The sequence below is a fragment of the Bos mutus genome, chromosome 26 (genome assembly GCF_027580195.1).
Source record: "Bos mutus isolate GX-2022 chromosome 26, NWIPB_WYAK_1.1, whole genome shotgun sequence".
Lineage (NCBI taxonomy): Eukaryota > Metazoa > Chordata > Mammalia > Artiodactyla > Bovidae > Bos > Bos mutus.
This window is the reverse complement of record NC_091642.1, coordinates 9,363,152-9,381,665: the sequence shown is the minus strand read 5'-3', so window position 1 is coordinate 9,381,665 and position 18,514 is coordinate 9,363,152. Positions and strand designations below refer to the sequence as shown.

At 45.9% G+C, this 18,514-nt stretch overlaps 2 protein-coding genes across 2 annotated transcripts in view; one reads left to right on the top strand and one right to left on the bottom strand.

The window, feature by feature from the left end:
* The window catches only part of LOC102269083 (scavenger receptor cysteine-rich domain-containing protein DMBT1-like), an 83,407-nt gene extending 73,573 nt beyond the window's left edge, over positions 1 to 9,834 (top strand). The window contains exons 29-32 of the mRNA XM_070363594.1: positions 2,185 to 2,552; positions 6,038 to 6,216; positions 8,438 to 8,534; positions 9,738 to 9,834. Of these exons, the coding sequence (XP_070219695.1) occupies positions 2,185 to 2,552; positions 6,038 to 6,216; positions 8,438 to 8,534; positions 9,738 to 9,834 (741 nt within the window). The remainder of the gene's footprint in view (positions 1 to 2,184; positions 2,553 to 6,037; positions 6,217 to 8,437; positions 8,535 to 9,737) is intronic.
* Positions 9,835 to 10,934: 1,100 nt separating this feature from the next.
* On the bottom strand, positions 10,935 to 12,323 carry FAM24B (family with sequence similarity 24 member B). The gene is made up of 2 exons (XM_014478021.2): positions 12,232 to 12,323; positions 10,935 to 11,118 (listed from the first exon to the last, which is right to left on the bottom strand). Exons 1-2 carry the CDS (start codon positions 12,321 to 12,323, stop codon positions 10,935 to 10,937), a joined length of 276 nt encoding a protein of 91 aa, XP_014333507.2.
* Positions 12,324 to 18,514: the final 6,191 nt, after the last annotated feature.

Here is an 18,514-nt window from a genome sequence, read left to right as displayed (position 1 = left end):
CTGAATAGGGACAGAGGAAAGGCACAACCATGACTTTGGTTCTGAGTTCCATGAGACCTGGAGCAACTCATTAATTTGTCTAAAACTGCCCTTCCTTTTGGGAATTTGGAATACATAGTAACAAGTACAGAATGCTGATGATCTGATGGGTGGATGGATGGACAGATGGACGGATGGATGGATAGATGGATGCTCTTCTCTAAGCTGCAAAGCCAAAGCATTTTGTCACCACATGCTTTTTTATTCAGCACTAGTGCCCACCTACCATGTGCAAGCTGTAGTGTTGGGCTTGGGGAAGACAGCCTGAGTGCTGTGTTTCTAACCAGGTTTCCCAATGTAGGAAACAAATATTAAGATATTTATGTATAATGAAATGAATATGTTTATTTCATTTTGCTTAACCACCTACTTATTTCACAAACCAGTATCATTGAAATTAAGGAAACAAGTATACCAAAGATACAGGAAGCGTGTATAGCCAGAAAATCATGTTCATAGGCACATTTAATAATGTAACAGGATACAAAGCAAGATCCCTATGCTATTCATGTATTCTTTCACATCCCTGTTTAGACACATGCCCAAAAAAAGAGCACCCCAAACACTTGACATTGTTGGAGGTTGAATGCATTCCAGCAGTCTCCATGGTGCTAAATAGCCACTTTAAGTCCGTACTTCACATTGCATCTATCTGTGCAGACTGTGATCATTCGTATCCTCTTTGTTCTAAAAATTCTAATTTTTACCTCAGAGGTTTCTTCCCCAGCAGTCTGCTGGAAGCTCCCCAGTGTCTGGGAGGCCAGCAGGCCCTGGACATTTCCAGGCACTGGGGAGAACCCTGAGCTGTCCTTTCTGGCCCTGGCTGGCCCAGCTCCCTCTGCAAGCTTCCTGTGCTGACCACAGTTCTAGGGCCAGAGCAGATAGCAATTCAGGAACCGCCTGCAGTGGTGGCAAGTCCCCAAGCACCTATGGGGAAAGGCAGCTCTATTTCCCCATAAAAAGGGCCCATGTCCGATTTCAGAGTCAGGGAATGAGCATCCTTCTAGGTGCTGAGGACCCAGCAGCCACTGTGATTGACAGGACCGCAGCTCCACGGCTCTTACACTGGCGAGAAGGGAGACACAGGTCCCGAATAAAGACAGATGAGAGTCCTTTGTCGTGAAGAGGATTAAGGAGACCGTCAAACAAGGCAAAGGATAGAAAATGCTTTGGGGTGGAAGACCACTTTTGAATAGGGTGGTCAAAGAACCGAGGCCTGAAAAAGGACATAAAGCAGGTACAGAGGAAGAGGAGGAGGGCTCCAAGCAGGGGGTCAGCAGAGGGGTGCAGAGGCCCCGAGGCAGCAGCCAGCTTGAAGAGGTCACGGGAGAGACTCAGGGCTGTGAACCACAGGAAGCCCAAAGTCTGGTCGGAATTGGGCAGGCCCACACGGTCCTAGAGTTCAGTTTTTCTTCTAAGCTGTGCGTTCTCTACAAGGGTGACATCCCTCTCAAGGGGGAAGAGAGATACGGGTTCTTAGGGGCAAAAAGAAGAAAGGAAAACAAAGCAGACCAGTGAGAAACACTGCTGTAAGCTGTTGGGGCTTTCCTTGGAGGGTTTCAAGGCAGACTGCCACTGGACCTGAGTCGCACGGGCCAAGGCTCCCTGGAATAAACATCCCTGGCCAGGATGAGTCTCCATGACGCAGCAGGCTATGGGAAGGAGGCTGCTGGAGGCCCCTACTCATCAGCCTCCAGCACCTTCTTGGCCCCTTGAAGTCATGTTGGCTTTGAAGGAGCAAGGCTGAGAGTGAGGGTCCATAGGGCCAGCCCCGCAGCTCACAAGAAGCCAGGGCTGGTCTGGGGGTCAGAGCAGGGCAGAGCGGTAGAGGAATTCAGCAGCCAGAGTGGACCTCCCACCCTGTCTTGTATTCCCCAAGCCTGGCCCCCACAGAGGGCAGAAGGGAGTCCAGACTTGCATACTAGGGGTTCCCTGCGTGCACCCCAGACTCCCAGAAGCAGGGACATAAGGTCAACCCCTCATGATCTCAGGTACCAGAGAGGTCATGCCTGAGACCTCATGCCCTCCAGCTTCTCAGCAAACTGGCTCCGAGTGGTGGGCACAAAGCAGAGGTCTTCGCTCCTGAAGAAAGCGCTGGGCAGGGAGCCGGGAGCACAGGCCACCAACTCTCCCCTCTCCTCCCAGGAAAGCCGCGGCTCCCTCAGCTACTCCAACTCCGTCACAGGCCGAACCAGGGGCCACCCGGGTCGAGTCGTCCTGCGGCACAGGGTGCCTCAGCTCAAGTTCACCTGCAGGGTGGATGGCCCGTCAGCAGTGGAAGTCGTCCCTGGGGAGAACGCTAGCTACGATGTGTCCATATCTTTCCTCGAGTTGCCCCTGTCCCAGCACGGAGAGAACACGGGGCAACACTACGCCAGCCGGAGGAAAGAGGTCTTCCTCCAGGCCACACTCCACAGCCCTAACCCCAGCCTGCGGCTCTTTGTGGATACCTGTGTGGCTTCTCCAGACCGCAGTGATTTTACAACTGTCAAGTATGATTTGATCAAGCAAGGGTAAGGAAAGTGGAAGGCCCTGTCTGGTTGATGTGGTTGACTATTTACCTATTATTCCTTTGGGGGACCTGTTTTGTTGTTTTTTAATAATTTTGTTTATTTATCTGGGCTTCCCACGTGGCTCGAAGGTGGTAAAGAATCTGCCTGCCAATGCAGGAGACGTGGGTTTGATCCCTGGGTCAGGAAGATCCCCTGGAGAAGGAAATGGCAACCCACTGCAGTATTCTTGCCTGGAGAATTCCATGGACAGAGGAGCCTGTCAGGCTGCAGTCCATAGGGTCACAAAGAGTTGGACACAACTTAGAGACTAGACAACAACAATTTATTCATTTATGCTTATTTTTGCCTGCACTGGGTCTTCACTGCCGCTCACTGGGCTTTCTCTGGTTGTGGTGAGCAGAGCCTTCACTGCGGTGGCTTCTCTGATTGCAGAGCATGAACCCACAAGCACACGCGGGCTTTGGTAGTTGTGGTGCACAGGCTTAGTTGCCCCCTGGCACGTGGAATCTTCCGCGACCTGTCCCCTGCATTATCAGGCAGATTCTTAACCACTAGACCACCAGGGAAGTCTGACCGTTACCTTCTTAACTGGCAGTCCTAAATCAGAACATTGTGCCCAGAGTCTTCATCCTGTCCAGAGGTGGAGCCCAGACCCTAACCATCCCTCTGATCCCAGCTGAGGGCAGATAATTATAGGAAGTCTAGACAACATCCCTTGAATCCCCAGAGAGTCCTAGGCAGAGCCTGTGCTGTCTCAGGCTCTGCTGACTCATGCCTCTCTTCCCTCCAAGTTTTATAACTATTGCATTCCCCATTCCTCAGGGTATTTGGCCAGCACTGATGGGCTGCTGGGTTATCCTAGGCTAAGCTCTTACAGTGATGAGGTTTATTTTGGCACCTTTGGTTAGACATAACATTTGCCAAATTAGAACTCAGGCAAGATGTTTGCCTTTATAGCTCTTTTATCCCCCAACCAGCGCAAAATGCTTATGGATGGGTAATTGGCAACCAGTGTGAAGACATCAAAAACTCACTTTCTGATGGAAGCTCCAGAGTGGTAAGAGCCACTAAAGCAGTGAGCGCTTCCTAAAGCCCCTGAGAGGCATCATGGTGCCTGATTCCAAAAGTTGGGGAGGGCAAGAGGCAGCACCTTCCACAGGTAGAGTGAGCCACGGTGTGGGAAGTGCACAGATGTGGTACTAAGCCGCACTGAGTCAGAGAGAGAAAGCTCTTCCCTCTTAGGTCTCCCGTTTCAAAACTTGGCAAGGAGAGGGAGTTCCCTAGTGGTCCAGTGCTTAGGATGCAGTGCTTTCACAGCTGTGGCCCAGGTTCAATCCCTAGTCAGGGAACCAAGATCCTGTAAGCCGAGTGGCTACATATATCAGAGAGTCCAGAATTTAACAACTGTCATACTTCTGCCTATTTTATTAACAGGTTTTATTAGCTCTTCTTTCTCTAGTTTCCTAAGATGGGAGCTTGTTGTTGTCGTTCAGTTGCTAAGTCATGTCCAACTCTTTGTGACCCCGTGGACATAGCAATGCCAGGCTTCCCTGTCCTTCAGCATCTCCCTGAGTTTGCTCAAACTCATGTCCATTGCATCGGTGATGCCATCCAACCATCTCATCCTCTTTTGGCCCCTTCATCGTTGTGTAATGCCCCTTTTCATCTCTAATTATCCTGGCTCTGAAGTCTGTTTTGGCTGAAATTAATATAGCTAATCCAGCTTTCTTTTGATTGGTATTAACTTGGTAAATCTTTCTCTATCCTTTTACTTTTAATTAACCTTTATCTTTATATTTAAAATGGTCTTCTTATAGACAGCATATAGTTGGATCTTGTTTTTTTTTAATCTACTCTGGCAGTCTGTGTCTTCCAATTGGTATATTTAAATCATTCACATTTAAAGTGATAGTTGACATAGTTGGATTAAAATCTGCCTCCTAGTAACTGTTTTCTATTTGTTGCATTTGTTCTTTGTTTCTGCCTTCAATTCTCCTTTTGCTGCCATCTCTGGTTTTAATGCAGGTTTAATACATTTTATATGCTGGTTTTAATTGAGCATTTTATTTTATTCCATTTTATCTCCTCTAAATATATCATTTACTTCTTTCTTTAGTTTTTCAGTAGTTACACAAAATAAATTTTAAAATAAATTAAGTTCACCTTCAAACAATATGTACTGTGCTGTGCTTAGTTGCTGGAGAAGGCAATGGCACCCCACTCCAGCACTCTTGCCTGGAAAATCCCATGGACGGAGGAGCCTGGTGGGCTGCAGTCCTTGGGGTCGCTAGGAGTCGGACACGACTGAGCGACTTCATTTTCACTTTTCACTTTCATGCATTGGAGAAGGAAATGGCAAACCACTCCAGTGTTCTTGCCTGGAGAATCCCAGGGACGGGGAAGCCTGGTGGGCTTCCGTCTATGGGGTCGCACAGAGTCGGACACGGCTGAAGCGACTTAGCAGCAGCAGCAGCAGTGCTTAGTTGCTCAATCGTGTCCGACTCTTTGCGACCCCATGGACCATAGCCCGCCCAGCTCCTCTATCCATGGGGATTCTCCAAGCAGGAATACTGGAGTGGGTTGCCATGCCCTCCTCCAGGGAATCTTTCCAACCCAGGGATCAAACCCAGATCTCCTGCATTGCAGGAGGATTCTTTACCGTCTGAACCACCAGAAAAGCCCAAGAATACTGGAGTGGGTAGCCTATCCCTTCTCCAGGGGATCTTCCCAGCCCAGGAATTGAACTGGATCTCCTGCATTGCAGGTGGACTCTTTACCAGCTGAGCTACCAAGGAAGCCCCTCGAATAATATAGCTACCAGCTTTAATCTACCCTTTTGAAAAAATAGAGTAGGTAATAGTTCTGGCTAGCATTTACTTTGTTTTGTTTTTCTGTTATGTTTTACAGTGCCTTTCTGTTTCTGGCTAGGAATGGTGGTTTTTTTCCTCTCATCAGTTTAGTTCAGTTCAGTCACTCAGTCGTGACCAACTTTTTGTGACCCCATGGAGTGCAGCATGCCAGGCTTCCCTGTGCATCACCAACTCCCAGAGCTTGCTCGAACTCATGTCCATCGAGTCGGTGATGTCATCCAACCATCTCATTTTTTTCATAAAAGAAAGAGTGGGTAGTGGGAGGAGCTCTGGTTGAAATTCAGAGGTTTGTGTCCACGCCCAATTATTTGAGCCAGAATTAATCCACACCATGCTTTAAATTGGTACTTCCCAGGTGGCACAGTGGTAAAGAATCCAGCTGCCAATGCAGGAGACACAAGAGACGCAGGTTTGATCTCTGGGTCAGGAAGATCCCCTGGAGTAGGAAATGGCAACCCGCTCCAGTATTCCCACCTGAAAAATTGCATGGACAGAGGAGCCAGGCAGGCCGCAGTCCCTGGGGTCAAAAAGAGTCCACACGACTGAGCGACCAAACAGCAAACAACAGCGTGCTTTAAGTTAATCCTCTTGACCTGGGGTTTTTCTTCCCATCAGGTGCATCAAAGACAATACTTATATCAACCTGCACTCCCGGCAAAAGAATGTAGCCCAATTCAAGTTCAGCATCTTCAGCATTCTCACCAGCTATGACGTGATCTATCTGCAGTGTAAGGTCACCATCTGCAAAGTGGGGGACCACTCCTCCCGCTGCTCCCAGGGCTGTGCAGGGCGGAGTAAGAGGGCCACAGGCCCCAGGAAGGCCACAGAAGGGCAGACTGAGCATTTCCAAACGGTGGGACCACTGGAGATCCACAAAGGAACTGATCAGAGAAAGACTCGTGGGTGATTTCTCCGAGTTCCACATCAACCTGTTAGAAATTAGAAGCAAATTCTATTTCTGCTCAGCAAAATAATGTTGGATAAATCTGAGGTCGTCCTCATAGAGACAGATAAAAGGGCTAAAGAGGTTCTCTTCGAGGTTCTCTTCGAGGTTGATTGCTAAGTAAATCTTGTCTGACTACCAAATTTCTAAGGCAATTGCTGTCTTTGCAGCTAGGAGTCTTGCATTTTATAATTCTTCACTATCAAGAACTTGATCACTGTCTTAAACTGTACAACATGTCATAAAGAAAGTTATCTCTTGATACCACACTGCACTTAAAGGTATTTTTGGCTCCTTAATGTTTAGATGCTAGTAGTTGGATCTTTTTGTTTCTGTCACCCTGGTTGTGTGAGAATTTATTTTCAGATCTTGCCAAGGGCCCTGTGAAGAATAAACTAAGTGTCTATCAGAAAATCATTGCTTTTTTTTTTTTTAAATATAGGCATTGGTCAGTTGAATCAAATGTCATTTACTCATTGTCGTTTACACAAAATGAGCTTTATTTGTCTGTTTCGAAGAAAACAAATTGGGCCTTGGCTTTGTTGAGCTTGGGTTAAGCTTGCAAATGAGAGCCTGAGCAACAATCACAGGAACCCTTGGGGACTGCTCTGTGGGGTACCACGTGCTTAGTCTGTTTCCCAGATCTTCAAAGCCTTACAGGAAACCTGAAAAGCAGACAAAGAAAGATTAGCATAGTCCCAAATCCTCCCTGAAAAGAAGGGCAGCACCCACGTAATCTAATCTTTCATTATATCTGAACAGGAAGAATTCTGCATTAGGTTCAGTGCCCTCAAAGTTGTCTTTAAAGAAACAGACTTTTTTTCTCTTGTTTTTCAAGACATATTTAGTAACAGTATTTAACACATGAGCTCTCAAGTCCAGGGGATATACACTATTGTCAAGTCCCTCAGGGAGGAGGGCAGGGTTTGATGGGGCCTGGAAGCGAACCCCAAATTCCTGAGAGATAAAAATCTGATAAGTGACCGGAGGAGGGACATTGCCTCTAAAGTGAGACATGTCAGTTTCACTGCAAACACGCCCTTCACTAAAAACCATCTTGGTAAAAGTAAGTTCCCTGCGGATACATAGTAGAAGTTGATGTGTAATTAATGGTCAGTTTGATGAAGATAGCATCTTTATATCCAAAGTTAATTATCTCTCACAAGTAGCTTCATCCTCAGTCACATGAAACAGTGATTTTAGCATCTGGCATCTATTTTGTGCAAGTGCTTCAAATAAAAAAAAAAAAAAGTTTTTCCAGATTACCAAGAGCTGCTAGAGTTTCCACTTTTAAAAGTTCGCCTGCCCATTAACTGTACTTATCTAAATCTTGCAGAGAAAGGCTAAGAGCTTCCGAAATTAGCACGTTATGGCCTTTAGCAAATCCCTAATGTGAAAAGTGTTGACAATTAATGCACTGAATTTTCAAGAATAAATAAATAAGGGACTTCCCTGGTGGTCCAGTGGCTAACACTCCACCCTCCCAAGGCAGGGGCCCTGGGTTCAATCCTCGGTCAGAGAACTAGATCCCATGTGCCACGACTAAGAGTTCACGTGCTGCAACTAAAGTTCCCACATGCCCAGCTAAGACCTGGCACAGCCAAGTAAATACAGAAATGAATTTAAAATAAATAAATAAATACGGCTCCAGTGAACTTCCAGTTCAGTACTCTGGGTGTAGTTCAGGGAATGGGACCCAGGAAGCTGCTCTTTCCAAAAGCACTCAGGTGATTCTTAGGAATGATGAAGTTTGAAAACCCCGGCTACTGTTAAGCACCTCATGTCGAACGGATCAAAATGCACTTAACAAGAACAAAGGTACAAACCGGAAGCTCCAATTAATACAGACAAAAATGGCCTGAGAGAAGCCTGCTCTCTCTAGCCAAAGAACCAACAAAGAGGCAGCCGGGCAGTTCTAGAAAACTCTGAGGCCATAACTTACTTGCTCCACGGGTGAAACTGTGGCCCCACCCCTTGCCTAGCCAGCAAAGGTGAAGTGGGGAGACTGGACTTCCACCTGCTCTCCGTGCCCCTTACCTACCCTCTCCCCTCTCCTCCCCTCCCCTCCCCAGGGTGCTATCAGAGAAAGCAGAGTAAAGAGCTGGGCAATGAGGACCCCCCTGCACCCTCGAGTCAGGTGGAGCCTGGACTTTCAGCTCCACCCAGCGGGTCAGAGACACTCCTTTGAGGCTGCTAAAACTATAGAAAAATAGCTTTGATATATATATATATTATATGCTAATCGTGCATAGTATATAGCTCAATCACTCCACTACAAAGGAGTTTGTTTTTTTTCAATAATTCCTGGTGATGGGATTTTACACTCTCTAGTGGGTCACAATATTTGACAGGTTTCACAGTATTACGCTATTACACCTGATGCACTTCTGAATACCCCTCTTGCATGGCCATCAGCAGGTGTTCAGTCAGTTCCTGATATCAGTTCCTGATAGAATGGTTGATGGGCCAGTAACCAGACAGTTTTCAAGTGCTGCTTGTAAATACTTAATTTGATTTCCCCAACCTAGTTAAGTTCTTTTCACATTAGAAAAGATCTTGCCAGTAGCTGCGTTTAAGATGTATGAAGGAATGCAGAGGAGACTGACCTGCGTGGCCACTGGGGGAAGTATTTGGAAGATCTACATGAAACTATTAACAAGAAAATGGGGGGAATCTGTTTTGATTTGGACCTGGAATTCAATCGGGCACCTAAGGACAGGACTTGTTTGCCTTTATGTCCATGGTGTGTCCCCTGGCACACTGTATACTCATCCGTAGGAGTAAAGAGAAAGCCTTTGGGCATCAGGAAAGTGGCTGCTGGTTAGGCGGCCCTCCCTCCCATTTTACATTAAGGAAACTGAGGCTCAGAGAGGCTAAGCAACTTCTGCAGTGGCACGAGCTTGTGAAAGGCACAGTTGGTTTTGAACCAAGTCTGCCCGGTTCTAAAGCCTCTCTGTTATGTTCTGTTCCTACTGCCCACCAGAGGGGTGTCTCAAAGAACCCCTTACTCCATCCTGCCTCCCTCAAGGACCCTGCAATGCCTGGACTTAGGGTGTACGCCCCACATTTGGAACACACTTGCACAGGGCCTCCCGGGTTCTGGGCACTGTGCTGACCACTGAGTGGGGCTCAGAGGGAAATTGCACTGATGCTCAGGGGCTTGCTGGTGACAAGAGAAAATCCAAGTGCACTTGAACTCCTAAGATGAGGCAGGAAGTAGTAGATGCCAGGAGAGGAAGTGCTCCAGGGACACTCAAGAAGGACTCGTCACTTCCAGCTGGCAGGTTTGGGGCAGGCTCCAGGGAAGGTGCAGGCTTGAATTTGCCTCTCGAAACCCTTACTGACACTGGGGACACTCATGTCACCCTCCAGGCAGCTTCTCGGCCGCTCCAAGGGCTACTGTGTGAGAGCAGCTCACCCTGCTGGCTCTAAAGTGCTGAATGACCTTCCTCAGCCAAGCCTCAGCTAGATGAATGCCTCTCCGCCAGGAGGCGACCTCTTCCAAATGCTTAGTTCTACCATCGCTTTCTCCCTGTGAGCCTAGAGGTAGTAGTTATTTCTCATTATTTCCTGTTTTCCTTTTTCATCCTTTTTAGTAGGTAACCAACCACTTGTTAGTAGTTAATTCCTTGAGTAAAACATGGGATGCTGACTAAGCAAAGGTTGTGCTAATGAGGGAAAGGACAAACTCTGGTTACAAACAGAGAGTCTGGGGTTGGAAGGGGGTTTCAGAGGCTCAGAGGAAAGAGCAGGGACAGAAAGGAGCAGCCCGAGCAGGAACGAAGAGGGGTGCATCCTCCTGCCTGTTGCTGAGACCAGAAGGATCTGGGCTTCACCACTCTTTACCACTCTTCACCACTTCTTTAACCTTCACAGGAGGTTAAAGACACTGTCTGCAGTTAAAGATACTGAAACAGCCGAGTCAGCAAAAATCAGTGTTAACAGTGATACAAAAAGAAGGAAAATCGGCTTCTGAAGATTTGGAGGATAGCAGGAGGAGGCATCTCAGGTTTTTAAAATGTCCTTTTGACACCACAGAGCTCAACCCCATCGTTACACAAATTAGGCGCCCTCCACCCAGAGAAACCCCGCCTGCCTAATACCCTCTGGGATGAATGGCGGTTCCCTCCTGGCCATGTAACATTGTCCACGGCACAGCAAGCTGGGTGAGAGTGAAGGAAGCTGGTAGAAGGAGAAGGGCTCGGGCACGGGAAGTTTACAGCAGAGTCTGAAACTGGAAACACTCTAACCTATTTTTTTTTCCCCTGGGGTTGTATATATAGATGTATTTTCTACTCTTAACTCTCCTTATATTGCAATATAACATGATAAGCTAACTGCCCCAAGTCCCAAAGTAGGTAAGACACAAATGTAAGTACTTTTCCAACTAACAACAACAACAATACTGGAGGCAGAGAGGGTTATTTTCAATATTGCATTTATTCAAAAGCACATAAATATGGTATATAGTACATGATATAATGGAAACAGTATAAAACTTGACTTGAATAATAAAAGACTCTACTAAGAAAGAAATATTGTTCATGAAGATATTTGTACCCACCCAAGTCAGAGCCCCTCGTTTACATTACAGCAGCACGGAGGCAGGGCATCGAAGCCGGAATACAAGTTACATTCGTCACAGCACTGGAGGCTGGGATAAGACCCAGTGGTGAGGGCCGCACTGACCTTGTCCGGGTTGACCGTGGCTGGATTATTTTTTAAGGCCAAACAAACAGGTACCTTTGGCATGCTTAAGAAAAGACATACACAGAGCATAGGATTAGAATTTTTCTTCTCGGTCCACCTGTTACAACTGTCAGGGGGATCTGGTGAATTTGGGCCTGGAACCAATCAAACCCATGACACCAGCCCGAGATGAAAGCAGCTTTGCCCTCATCCCAAGTTCCTGTCCAACCCCTTCCTCTCCTAAGAGTGCCAGAAACGTAAGATGAGGTTCCAGCAAATGAGGGAGAGTGAGCTGCAAGTGCGGGTCACCCAGGTGATCACTGCAGGTCCGCCAAGTGCAGAGCACAACCCGGGAGGGTGCCGAGTCCGCCGCCCCCGGGTGCTGGGGGTTACCATCCTGCTCACAGGCTGAACTTCCCTAGAATGGGAACATGGCTGCTGCTTTTTTTTTTTTTTTGTATTCTCCCCACTTATCACATAAAGAATCTGAGACATGGAGAAGCACAGTGCCTTGATCAAACACATACAAGTAGAGGAGGAGCTGGAAATAAAAACCGGGTCATTCAAAGCTTGAGGCAGGACTCTGTTCAACAAACATGCTGCCTCCTTGGAACGTTAATGCGTGGGAACACCACTGCTTCTGACAACCAGTCTCACCCATATTTGAAGGCTCCTTGCCCCCAAATTTAACGCTCCCTTTTCAGATCTACACTCCCTGGTGAGGCAAACCCCAGGATCTTCACACAACTCAGCTTCCCCAGGGTCCTACAGGCCCATCCCACTGTGCCCAGAGCCAAGGATCTGCTGAGAGCTCCCCAACTCAGGTGGGGGGAACATCAGCTCAGCCCATCCTCCGAGTGAGCAGAGGCAGACTCAGTCATGCCATCTTCAGTCTGCAATCCTATGGAATCAACCTGCTGAGGGTAGGGGAGGGCAAGGGACGGCAAAGCAGCACAGACCCATCAGCTGAGAACATTCTCCTTGTGAGCTCACAGCCCCAGACCAGAAGGGGTAGAAAGCCAGATTCTACCCTCCCCGCCATGATCCTCTCAAACTCTCCCACTGTTCCTGACCTCGCCCAGGGTGTGGCCAGAGGGCCAGGGATGACCCTGCTCAAGCACGGAGCCCCAGGATCCCATGTGAGGGGGTGTTAGCCCCTCTTACCCACATCACTCACTTCAGTGCGTTGGCTACTTTGTAGTAAAGACAGATGACAACGGCCATCAGAACGAGCATGGCCAACAGGATAGCGCCACCAATGCAGAACATAATTATCGCGTTAACTTTGGAGCTTTTATCTAGGCAGAGAAGTACAGGCAAGCAGTGAACCTGGCTTCCCTCCCCACAGTCACTTAGCAACCACAATATGCTTCCTTCAGTGGAAGAAGAATGAACCCTATGCTTGTAAAGCACAAATGAGTCTCCCTAGGGGGGTGCCCAGGACCATAAGTGGGCCCAGAGATGGGGAGAAAGGTTCATTTCTAAGTGAGATGGGACTGAAACACAAAGTCCAGAGAGAAGGAAGGAAAGACAGTGGGAAGAATCTTTTTCTGTCTTTCACATGCAGTAAAGTGCAGCTGTAAATAACCTGCCTACACTGGAGCAAATGGTTTTACTTCCAAACATCTGGGCCTCCAGGTTCACTTTCAGAGTCACCTCTGCTCACTTTTAGAGTCAGAATTAAACCCCTGCTGTACATTAGGCTTAAAAATCGCCGACAGCAATTATTAAGGGAACAACTTTCTTTAAATGTTATGTTCATTAATCCTAAGAATATACTCATCTCTTTTGTAAGAGATATGTGTTTCAGGAAAAGGAAGTTTTTCCATTCTCCCTCTGACAACTGCCAATTTTCTCCTAAACCCTAAATCTTTCCAGGAAGTCCAAGTTATGTGGAATAAGCAGTTTATTTAATCTATTTATGCTATTAAATAACATAAAATTTTGTTATTATATCTATTTAATCTATTTATTAATCAGTTTATTTATGCCCTTAAAATGGGATAAAATGACCCAGAAGAGAGAATGAAACCATCCAACTGCCAAAGCATACTTACGAGAATCTAAGTCGTCAAAGCTGGATGAAGGCTGACAGTAAAAAAAAATTGCAATTAAAATAAACTTGAGGGAACAGTACATCTTATCAGGGATTTCTCAAACCTTTAATTTGAGAAAGAAAATTCTAACTGTCCCTGTTAGGAGTAAGTGAGATGTAAGTTTGAAGAGCTCGCTTTTAGAAGTGCAGCCTCCACCAGAGCAGAATGGACAGTCAACTGTCCAGCTCCAACTTCCGTGCCAATCAGGCCATAAGCTGTGTGACATCAACTCTTTGGACATCAGCTCTCTTTCATGGAGTTCTGAATTCCATCCCATGTTCAGATTTTTGTGGTACCAATGGACATGTAAATGCCCAAATACTATTTTAAATCATTTCATTTCAAAATCACATTTTCAGGTTCTGTTTCTCTCAGAGGACTTTTTTAAGGTTTGACTGTTAATCAAAAGCAAATCTGGGGGTTCAATATAATAAAAAGACAGTGATGTGGGGAGGCTAATATCTAAAAATGGTCAATATTTCTAAAAGTACAATTATAGAAGGCTACTTAGACTCTGTTTTAGCAACACAAGGAAGTAGTATATACTTGTAGCCACTTAAGTATATACTTGTAGCCACTTAGTAGGATTCAGATATAAGTTCACTGGAGGAGGGCACAGCAACCCACTCCAGTATTCTTGCCTGGAGAATCCCATGGACAGAGGAGCCTGGTAGGCTACGGTCCATGGAGTCACAAAGAGTTGAACATGACTGAAACAACTTAGCAAGCATAGGTTCACTGACTTCAGAATATTATCATACTTCATGGTTAAGACAAAAAGATTTCAAAAAGCAATTTGAATATCAGGATATCTTTTAAATCGGGGTTCTATGATTTCAAGGTACTCACATCAACAAAGCTGGTTCCATTAAATGAAAGAATTTAACTACAAAGGGTTAGTCCTTGTTGCTCTGGCCAAATCCTTTATGAGGTTACAAACAGCAAGGGAGTTATCACCAAAAATGGTGGCATAAGATCTCTGAAAATTCTCTCCTTTATAAAAGCAATGAAAATCTGACCAAAAAAAAATGGTCAGAATCAGGTTTTTCTCACTCTGAATACTAACTATAAGCTTTCAGCAGCTCAAGGAATATTTAAGAACTGAATTTCAGTATGAATAGCACACTTGCATGCTTTGTGGCACTGTTTCATCGTTCATTCTCCAGCTCCATGGAAGCCTTATTTTCAACAGCCCTGATTCCAGTGCAGCCAACCAGATGGAGCAGAATAGAAGTAGAGCTCTTTCAAAGCCTCATTCTCAAGAACTGTCATTATCTGACTCATCTGCTGTTTTTCTGAAAGACCTCGCTTGCAAAAGCTATCTGTATTTGACCCAACTTGGAGTCCACTCAGTGCAAGAAGTCTTCTCACAGAACTTTCGGCAAAAAGTTTTCACTTCCTGGCTCTCTGAGCAGTGGATAATATTTGGGGCAAATGATTGTTGTTGGTCAGTTGCAAAGTCATGTCTGACTCTTTGTGATCCTATGGACTGTAGCATGCCAGGCTCCTCTGTCCTCCAGTCTCCCGGAGTTTGCTCATACTCATGTCCATTGAGTCAGTGATCTCATCCTCTGTCATCCCCTTCTCCTCCTGTCTTCAGTCTTTCCCAGCATCAGGGTCTTTTCCAATGAGTTGGCTCTTTGCATTAGGTAGTCAAACTATTGGAGCTTCAGCTTCAGCAAAAGTCTTTCCAATGAACATTCAGGGTTGATTTCCTTTAGGATTGACTGGTTTGATCTTCTTACAGTCCAAGGGATATTCAAGAGTCTTCACCAACACCACATTTGAAAGCATCAATTCTTTGGTGCTTAGCCTTCTTTATGAAAAAACTGGTGAATTAGATCCATAGAGGTTTTGAACAAATCTAAAGGCTGTGCACATATGTAGAGCTGTGTGCATGCAGAGTTATGAGTATTCTCCAGAAAGACATGAGATGGCCCTGTGTATTATATCCCAGCTGACCTTTTTCCAAGCAGGAAATTAAAGGTAAAAGCAGTTTTCAACTTCTTGGCTGATACTACTGAAGGCATGCCCCAGTATGCACACAGAGCCCCTCATGAAAGACTGGGCAGTACACTGGATGCTGGTGGCTCAGATGGTAAAGAGGCTGCCTGCAGTGCAGGAGACCTGGGGTCGATTCCTGGGTTGGGAAGATTCCCTGGAGAAGGAAATGACAACCCACTCCAGTATCCTTGCTTGGAAAATTCCATTGACAGAGGAGCCTGACAGGCTACAGTCCATGGGGTCACAAGGAGTCAGATATGACTGAGTGACTTCACCTGTCCAATCATTAGCTGCCTATTAAGCTAATCAATAAAGACTTCAGTGTTCACACATGACAAAGAATACTGACTTTATACAGAATTAGTTGAGAAAAGTCACTAAACAAGTATAACAAAACTTGGAAAATGGGAAGAACCTGATTTCCAGAGTTGCCATATTGTATTACAGTGTTTTATCTTGCTTTTGGGGGAGTAGGGGGGACACAGCATGTGACCTGTGGGATCTCCGTTCCCTAACCAGGGACCGAACCCAGGCCATGTGATAAAAGCCTGGAATCCTAACCACTAGGCAATCAGGGAACTCTATGTTATTTTAAATGTGCATTTTTCAATAAAAGGCAAGACGTGCAAAGAAAGAGGAAAGTATGGCCCATAAAATGAGGAGGAGGCAAGAAATCAATAAAAACTTTCCCTGAAGAAGCCCAGGTGTTGGCTCTGCTTGACAAAGACTTTAAATCAGCTATTTTAAACATGTCTAAAACACACCACTTCTAAAGAACTAAAGGAAAGTATGAGAATATGAAAAAAAGAAAAATTCACTGGAGGGGTTCAACAAATGATTTGAGCAGACAGAAGAAAGAACTAGTAGACTTGAAGATAGGTCAATTGAGATTACCCATCCAGTCTGAGGAAAAGAAAGAAAAAATAAACTAAATGAACTTCCAATTTCCACTCCAAAACGTCAAGAGTTTGGGAACTGTCATCCTCAAAACAAGAAAAAAATCAGAACAAATTGAACACCAAGTCTTCTTAAGTAAACAAGAGAATTGAAGTCACAGGGAAAATAGCCACCTCTCCTCCCCAAGGGCTTCCCTTGTGGCTCAGCTGGTCAAGAATCCACCTGGAATGCAGGAGACCTGGGTTTGATCCCTGGATTGGGAAGATCCCCTGGAGAAAGGAAAGGCTACCCACTCCAGTATTCTGGCCTGGAGAATTCAGTCCATGGGGTCACAAAGAGTCAGACATGACTGAGTGACTTTCACTCACTTCACTCCCCAAAAAAGCTAAGAGGCAGGTAAAATCAGAGAATCATAGCATACAGAGTACCAGGAGCAGAAGCCACTGCTGGGACCAGCAACGGGTAGTAACACTTAAATAGTAATTGAGGAATTGCTGGAGAATCAATGAGGACTAACTTAAGAAAAAAGAAAAAAAAAAAACATTCCCCCTGAGGTCTCAGTTTTGGTTTTAGTGAACGGGGGCACACTTTCATGAGTTTTACCTCTAAGAGATCAATTAGATTCTTATGGTGAACACTGAAAAAAAATCCCTCATGCTTTTGGTCTCCAATGACACCATTGTGGAGGTGTCTTTGTTACTGCTGGGAGATAATAAAAATCCTGAATTTCCTCTAGGCTTCCTCTGATATCACCCCAGCAGTTAGGTGGAATAGTGTTTCATATCTACCAGGTGAGTGTGGGAGTCCAGAGTTCCCAAGGTCTCCACTGACACCACAGAGAATAGGAAGAGGTGTTACTTACTACCTAGGGATGAAAGCAATGGCAACCCACTCCAGTACTCTTGCCTGGAAAATCCCATGGACAGAGGGGCCTGGTAGGCTACAGTCCATGGGGTCGCAAAGAGTCAGACACGACTGAGCGACTTCACTTTCACTTTTCACTTTCATGCATTGGAGAAGGAAATGGCAACCCACTCCAGTGTTCTTGCCTGGAGAGTCCCAGGGATGGCAGAGCCTCATGGGCTGCCATCTATGGGGTCGCACAGAGTCAGACACGACTGAAGTGACTTAGCAGCAGCAGCAGCAGCAGGGATAAAAGTCTCAGCTCTACTCAGCCTTCACTGGCACTAACCTGGAGAGAGGGGCTTGGGAAATCTCTTTACAGCCTGGTGGAATGGAAGTCTAGTTTCTCCACGAAGTCTCTGCTTGGAGAGGGGAGTAGTGGGGAGACAGGGAAGAGTAAGGTCATAGTTTTTTCTGTGATACTTGGCTGGAATACTGTCTTTTTAGGCTGCCTGTTTCCTACTCCTTTGGATAGAAACATAGGCTTTTGTTGGGCTTTTTTGTCTGCCCCCTGTGGTATTTGTAGGTTGCCAGCTTCTTCAGATCCAAGTCTGGAAATGTGAGGAAAAAACAAAATCCAGGGGACTCACCACTAGGTTTCCTTGAATCTAGCTAGTCTGTTTTCTTCTCTCCATCTTTCAGAGTCTTGCTTTACACGTTCAGGGTTTAGTTACACAGTTAATACAAAACATAACGTAACTAGACAACATATTAAAAAGCAAAGACGTTTGCCAAAAAAGCCAAGAGGCAGGTAAAATCAGAGAATCATAGCATACAGAGTACCAAGGGTCCCTCTAGTCAAGGCTATGGTTTTTCCATGTGTGGATGTGAGAGTTGGACTATAAAGAAAGCTGAGCGCCAAAGAATTGATGCTTTTGAACTGTGGTGTTGGAGGAGACTCTTGAGAGTCCCTTGGACAGCAAGGAGATCCAACCAGTCCATCCTAAAGGAAATCAGTCCTGAATATTCATTGGAAGGACAGATATTGAAGCTGAAACTCCAATACGTTGACCACCTGATGCAAAGAACTGACTCACTGGAAAACACCTTGATACTGGGAAAGATTGAAGGCGGGAGGAGAAGGGGACAACAGAGGATGAGATGGTTGGATGGCATCACCAACTCGATGTACATGTCTTTGAGCAAGCCTTGGGAGTTGGGAAGCCTGGCATGCTGCAGTTCATGGAGTCGCAGAGTTGGACACAACTGAGTGACTGAACTGACTGAAGGAAAGGTACATCTACTCCATCTTACCAGAACACGTAGGATTTTGAAATCAACCCTCTATTTAATGATGAAAGCCACTTTCCCGCTGTATTTCTCCACACCCAATGTATCTTCATGCCTGAGCCTTGGCCAGATGGCTCGCTAGTCTCCTTCTCTATCTGCTGAAATACTAATCCTGCAAAGCTTCACTAAAACACCATCTTCTCTGTAAAATCTTCACTGATTCCCATCCGGCCTGCCTCCCATGTTCAGATCAGATCAGATCAGATCAGTCGCTCAGTCGTGTCCGACTCTTTGCGGCCCCATGAATCGCAGCACGCCAGGCCTCCCTGT